Source organism: Pteropus alecto, unplaced genomic scaffold (genome assembly GCF_000325575.1).
Source record: "Pteropus alecto unplaced genomic scaffold, ASM32557v1 scaffold68, whole genome shotgun sequence".
Lineage (NCBI taxonomy): Eukaryota > Metazoa > Chordata > Mammalia > Chiroptera > Pteropodidae > Pteropus > Pteropus alecto.
Window position 1 is genome coordinate 8,478,217 of NW_006441386.1, and position 7,240 is coordinate 8,485,456.

Sequence of the window (7,240 nt, forward strand, 5' to 3'; positions counted from 1 at the left end):
GCCTTTTCTCAAGAAAAACTCCAATTTGCATGTGACACACACCATTACAGAAGTGATAGTGTGATCATAGGAAATGACTTACCATATTGAAAACTCTCTTCCTTTCTGGTGTAAGAACAAAGAGGACCTGGCAGTGGCTTGTAGAGTTGTTATCCTGTTGCCATGTGGCAGTGTGGAGAAACTGTGTTAAGTTATGTCAAGCAAGACAAAACTTTATTTTTAGACTTTAGGAAGTTAAATGAGTTGGCGTCTGTAAGACTCAGGTCAGCTGGAACTGGAAATGGCTCTCATTAAAAGTTCATGCCTAATTACATTACTTTCTTTTTTAAGCGCCACCCTTGAACAAGCTGAAGCTGGTACACTCAAATCTTGAGGATGACCCTGAAGAGATCCGGATGGAATTCATAAAGTATTTAAAAAGCATAATCAACTCAGTGTCTGAGAGCAGAGACCGGGAGGAGATGTCCATTATTACCTAACCAGCCTTCATCTGGACTCTTCTGCATCCCAAGTGAGGTCAACTTCTTTCCCAGTGCAGATCTGAAATCTTACCCAGTTACTGATGTTTTCTTCTCCCAATGGCCCTTGAAAAAATTTTCCTTCCCTGCTTGCAGGTACCAGTTGCCCAGGGAGTTGAATCATACAATCTAAGCCCTGTCCTTAGTTCAGGTGAGAAAATCCTGTTACTGAATTTTGATTTCTTTGCCCCAGGTTGCTTCAAAGAGCTGGAAAACTGAGGTGTTTTGTTTTCCCCTTCACATATGTCAAGTTATAAAACTTGTGGAATTGTAACTGTCATAGCCTAATCCATGCGTATTGGTTTGAATGTGATTTTCATTTCTTAATTCACTCAACAAATAGCGACTTGTTGAGCATCTACTATTGGCTACACTGTTCTAGTTGCAGACAGTATACAGCATGAACAAAATAAAAACCCTTGCTCTCATGGAACTTCTATTATAAAAAAATAGTGAGGTAGTCAAAAACTGAATTACTATACCTTGGATATGCAAAAAAAAAATATTATGGATTCTTCTTTTCTGTAATTGGTCTAACTCTAATGCACCTACCCTCCTAGATAATTAACAGACTTGGAGTATGTAACATGCAAAGGAAGGTACAGTCAGTCCTCATTCATGGATTTTGTATTTGCGAATTTGCCTACTTGCTAAAATTTATTTGTAACCCCCAAATCAATACTCACAATGCTTTGACAGTTATTCAGAGTGGCAAAAAATTTGAATCACTGGATACGCACATTCCCAACTGAGGCCGAAACAAGAAGGCAGCGCTCTGCCTTCTTGTTTCAGCTGTTGTATTGTAAACCAGTGTCCTTGTTGTGGTATATTTAGTACCACTTTTTCATATTTTTGTGCTTCTCATTGGTTATTATTTTGTTGGTTATTAAAATGCCCCTCCCCCCAAACGTAGTGCTGAAGTGCTGTCTGGTGGTTCCTAAGCACAAAAAGGCTGTGATGTGCCTTATGATGAAAATAGATATGTTAGATAAGCCTCATTCCAGCATGAATTATAGTGCTGTTAGTTGTGAGTGCAGTGTTAATCAACAACATATATTAAATAAAGTATCTTTAAACAGAAGCATACAGAAAATAAAGTTATGTATTAATAGTTGAAAATATTGTGATCAGAGGCACGCAGGAACCTAACCCTGTATTTCCCTGGGAGAAATGCTTTGGTGTTCATTAATCCATTGTTTGTGGTAACATTACAGAACATAATGACCATGAATAATGAGAATCCACTGTATTTCCATCTCTTGCAATTTAAATGTTTTCAGGTTAGTTCAGCCTCTAATAAATATTTAATTAATTCAAAATTACAATCCACTTCCTCTACATTCTCCCCAACATGATATCATGGTGTCGGGACAGTGTTTGTGTCCCTCATTGTGGTGGGGCAGCTGTTCCAAAGGAAGGTCCTCTGGCTCCCTACTTGACCTCTGTCAAGATGTCCACTGGCCACCCTATTGGCCATCTCCCACCAAGTGTAAGACTGGTGAGTCTCATGTGCTCTCCCCATGAAACTAGTGATCCCTAGGCTGACTTGGCCCCATCCTGGCTGGGGCTGGCCCTGCACATCTCTGAGAGCCATCTGTGTCTCTCATCCATCTCAAGTTTCTTTGTAGCTGTATGGCAGGATCACTTTACCCTTTGCCACAGCTGGCCTGTCCAATTCATTCTCTATGTTCTGCTTACTGGGAGAAAAGCATGATTTGGGGAGGAATTGAGAACATGGCAGATGAATATTTTCAAAATATTATCCTCATTACAACAGTAAGCAATGCAGTTATGTTTTCATTATAAACTGACAGGAGGGTTTACCTGATCATGCAGAATATTTTTTAAATTTTAACAATACTGTTGTCCTTTTTAATTGTGAAATATAAATAACATAAAGTTTACCATTTTAGCCATTTTAAGTGTGCATTCTGTGTCATTAAGTACATTCATATTATTGTGCAACCATCACCACCATCCATTTCTAGAACTTCTTCATCATCTCAAGCTGAAACTCTGCACTATCTCTTCATTCCCCCTCCCCCATTCCCTGGCCACCACTATTGTACTCTGTGTCTTATGTATTTTACTACTCTAATTATCTCATATTAGTGGAATCATACAGTATTTTTCTGTTGTGACTGGCTTACTTCACTTAGCATAATGTCTTCGAGGTTCATCCATGCTGTAGCATATATCAGAATGCACTTCCCTTTTAAGGCTGAATAATATTCCATTGTATGTATATAACATATTTTGTTTATCTGTTCATCTGTTGATGGACATTTGGGGTGTTTGGCTGTTGTCATTTGCTAGGAACGTTGGTGTACAGTTCACCTAGGATATTTTTGAAGAATATTAGCATTTAACTTCTCCAAGATTTCACCTTTACTTAGATATCTTTGATATCTGGTGTGAAGTGGAAGGTGGAATACATATATATCTTCCAAAAAGATTTTTATGACTTCAGGGGAATTTAATTCTTAAATATTACTTCATGTAATGTACATAAAAGCAATGTTATGTTGTAATAACACCTAATTTGCGAAAATGCTCAAAAGATTTCATGCTAAGAATAACCAAATATGGTGAGATTATAACTTTTTGTACAAACAAGTTGATTTAATAATAATCATAGGACTATTGTTCATTCATAATTTTTTAACATAGCCAACCGGAAAATACATTAAGTAGATTAAAAATTAGGTGTAAGTCTTTTCAACTGACAGTAGGAGAAAAGTAGAGGCACTTGAGATGAATAAATATGCTTGGGTGCATTTCAATTTTATAGTGGGGAGGACTGAAATGTAGCTATGTGGGCAACCTAAGAGTGGTGTTTGCAGCAAATGACTATCCTCTGGTAAATTTAGATTGAACTACAGTCAGCTCTTATTAAACTGCCTGGATTATCTGTGAGCACATTTCAAGCCCAGGTTAATTTCCTTCTGCTGTCCAACCTGCTCTCAGGTGGGACATATAAATGCGAGGAACACAAAATAACATTAATGCAAACTGAAGCAAATTATCTTTACATAGTAGCCACAGTAATAATGATTGATCTTGCAGAATACAAGCTCGAAAAGAAAAATAAATTAATTTTATCTGACTTTTCATGATTATCCCAGAGCTCAATAGAAAAATTAACCCGGCAGCTTTCATTTACATTTATGGCCAGAGTGCAACCCTCATAAGTTTTTGAATCAAGAAAAATGTTTTCAATTTAAATAGGCCACAAATGCACAAGTTACAAAAGAACATTCAATGAAGAAGTCTCCCTGTCTTCGCCATCCTTCAGCCCCATTCTCCTCTTCAGAAGTCCCCATGCTTCCCTTCCATATTGTCAGAAGCAGTCTATGCACTTACAAATGTGTTTTATGGAAACAGATGCAAATTATTCACACTTTTCTATAACTTGCTTTTTTCACTTTTTTATCTTGGAGATTTGTATAAATACGTATAGAGCTGCCTTGTTCCTTTTTACAGCTGCACAATATCCACATAACCATTTATGTTTGCATTTTATATTAGATATTTCATTTTATTTTTTACATTGTCTTTATTCCACATGGAAAAGTACAGTAGTTGTACAGAATGTATTAGACATTTTAAATTACCATTTATGTTGAAATATGTTTTTATTGATAGACATTTTTAATTGTATTGAAAAAAATTATTTGGGATATATATATGTTTAAATGTGGAATTTTAGGAAGGTGTTTTCAGCCATCAGTCCTTTTCAGGGAAGGATAAAATAAGATTGCTGGTCTTGGCATCCTAGTTTTGATTTATAATTTCACAGAACTATTTTCTAACTGAACAGTGATTTTTGCCATACGTGTGTTAGCATATGGTTGAGATAAGATTTCTTTCTTTGTATCACAGATGTGACAATGCACATGAGAGCCACAGATGCATAAAATGGCCTAGTCATGGGAAATTCAGTAGTTTAGCATGACTCAAGTGAATGTGTGGAAGAGTGAGTGTGTGAGTGAGTGAGATTGTGTGTGAGGAGGTGAGTGTGTGGGTGAGAGGAGCGAGGTGAGTGGGTGTGAGTGTGCAGGGAATGGGAGTGGTAGGAGAAGATGGGCCTCTCAGGCCAGGCCAAGGAGTTAGGATTTTATCTTAGAGGCATTAAAGTGCCATTGAAAGATTTTCACTGCAGATTAATGTAGTCAGATTTCCGTTTTAGAAAAAATCTTCTAATGACAGCCTGAAGGCTGGATTGAAAGGAAGACAAGTATAGAGGTAGCTGCTGTCACTCCTTTTTGTAGCCGTATCACTTCAATCTTCAAAGCCAGAATCTTCAAACCTCTCTCTGCGCCCTCTTCACATCGCCTTCTCATCTGTGTACCTGACTCAAATCTCCCTCTTTCACTCTCTTATAAGGACACTTATAATTGCATTTAGGGCTCACTCAGATAATTCAGGGTAATGTCTCCATTTAAGCATCCTTAATCACATCCACAAAGATGCTTTTTTTCAAGAAAAGTAACATCTACAGGTTCCAGGGATTAGGATCTGATATCTTTGGGAGCCATTATTCAGCCTCCCACAGATGCCATTCACAGAGGCATTAATGGAAGAGGAGCAGCAGGTTTGGGGGAAGAAGATGACAAATGACTAATCCAAGATTACCCAGCAAGATAGGGACAGGGACAGAACTGGACATTACACCCATGGTCTTTCTCCTGTCTGTGGTAACTGGGCAAATGAGTCCACAAGTGGACATGGCTAAGAGTATCACCCTCGGAGACTAAACCTAATAAGACAACATAATCAGTGATAACAGCAGGACAAGTAACCATTGTTGAAGTTGAAAGTGGTTTGCAAGTATGTTGCATAGAACTAGCATATTTCTTGAAACTAAATGACCAAGTAATATTCCAAAGCTCTCTCTGTATAAAGACAACCATAACTTACTTACTTTGTAACTTCAATGTCCATATCTCAAAATTGTTCAAGAAAGCACCTAGAGATCATCATACTTGTGTGGGACACCAGAAGACCATTGTGTCCATAGGATAGGCTAAATTGCTATAACAAAGAGTAGAGCTTTGCTGGTAACTAAGGACATATATATGAGTTCATTACAAAAGTGATACTCCTGATACTCATTGAAAAAGTAACAATTTGTACCACTTAAGAAAATTACTCAACTCTGGCTCTTCTCGATCTTGACTTCAGCCTCACCAACCTGATTGTTAAGAATTACATGAATATTCTGGCCTTGGCTGATGCTTTCTCAACAAATGTACTCTCTCCTTAGGCAAGAAATGAACAATTGCACATTTTAAAAACCAAAACCAAAAAAAGTTAAATAAATGAGGAGGGAGGAAACTCTGTTTTTAAATGTTAGGAATAGATTACATACATTTTTAGATTACATTATTTCGATGTGGCTTCTATGCTGCTTTATCAGTTAAGTAATTTTCGACATTCATGATACAGGCCATTCTTCCTACTGAAGTTAAAAACCAATGTAGATGGCATGTCTGCCAAGTATTCCCACTTCAAACAGAAAGTTCTTAGTGCTTTGATGTCAGCAACACTTCATCTATCTTTCTGCACTCTACAGTTCATTCTTACTAAGCTTTTTGATAGCCTTTAAAAGTATGCCTCCTTTTTCTAAAGCCTCAGTGCAGAGTCACTCCACACTTACTGCTCTTTGGATTAGGCACAATTATAGATCTTGACATTCAAAATGTTGTGTAAAATAAAATAATTCATCTATTTTACATTTATAGTCTTACTGAAACTTTGCGATAAGTACTTTATACAATAACTTTCCTTTTTTTAAATCTTTGTGTGACTTTACAAGGCCTAGAAAACAGCTAGGTGTGAGTTAACCATGTCATGTAATAAAATGTTTTGTTCAGAGGAATAAAATTCTATGAGAGCATGAGGAAGTTGGGTTTCTACTTATGGAAACCTATTTCAAGTACTTTTCAAGAATATTTTACAAATCTAACTACACTTGGAGTTTATCGCCCTCTTTTTTGGATGCAACTGTTTCAGGAAGATGTGCTCTGCATGTAAAAAAAAGTGACAATAGCTATAAAGCATTAATCACAAACGAGATGAAGAGCCATCTAGAGGATGGTTCTTATGTATGAGAGTAGTGGGAGACAATTGGTAAGGTGAAATATACATGCCAGCCAAAGAGTGTGGACTTGATTCTGTTAGCCACTGAAGAGCTTTAAGCAGAACAGGGACAACTACTTTGGTGTTAGCATGGAGAATAGAGAGAAATGAGACTGGGAGCACGCTGACTGGGAAATGCAGTCTAAAATACTGCTCTAAGGGTTAGTATGAAGAGACAGGAACAGATTCTGTATGAGTATTTGGGAGGTAAAATTTGTGTCGGATTGGACAACAAGGCGGGGTTTTATCCCCTTTGCTCAGCGTGCTTGTCTTATCGCAGGTGCTCAAAGTCGTGAATTAATGACTACATTTCCCATAGTCCTTCAGGCAACGTCGCCTGCATTTCCCAGAAGGTTGTGCGATGCTCGCGCGGGCCTTCAGCGTCCGTGGAAACAAAATAGGTGAACGAAAGGAGTAGCGCTCTTTAACGTTGCCTTATAACCAAACTTCCCATTCTCCTTCCACGCCCCGCCCAGCCCTCTTTTCTGTCTCCGCTCCTCTATTCACACACTTCAAGAGCTCGAATACCCCGGGACTTGTCTCCTTGGCAATAACCAGACATAACCGTTTCGGTGCCCCAC

At 37.9% G+C, this 7,240-nt stretch overlaps 1 protein-coding gene across 4 annotated transcripts in view; it reads left to right on the forward strand.

Annotated features, from left to right (window-relative positions):
• Positions 1 to 1,840, forward strand: part of IFT22 (intraflagellar transport 22) — a 6,098-nt gene extending 4,258 nt beyond the window's left edge. For 3 of the 4 annotated variants that reach the window (XM_006918583.3, XM_006918584.3, XM_025051541.1), the window contains one exon: positions 331 to 1,840. In XM_006918583.3, coding sequence (XP_006918645.1) covers positions 331 to 479 — 149 coding nt within the window. In that variant the 3' untranslated portion in view covers positions 480 to 1,840. The remainder of the gene's footprint in view (positions 1 to 330) is intronic. The other variant, XM_015594575.2, reaches the window with a different exon arrangement.
• Positions 1,841 to 7,240: the final 5,400 nt, after the last annotated feature.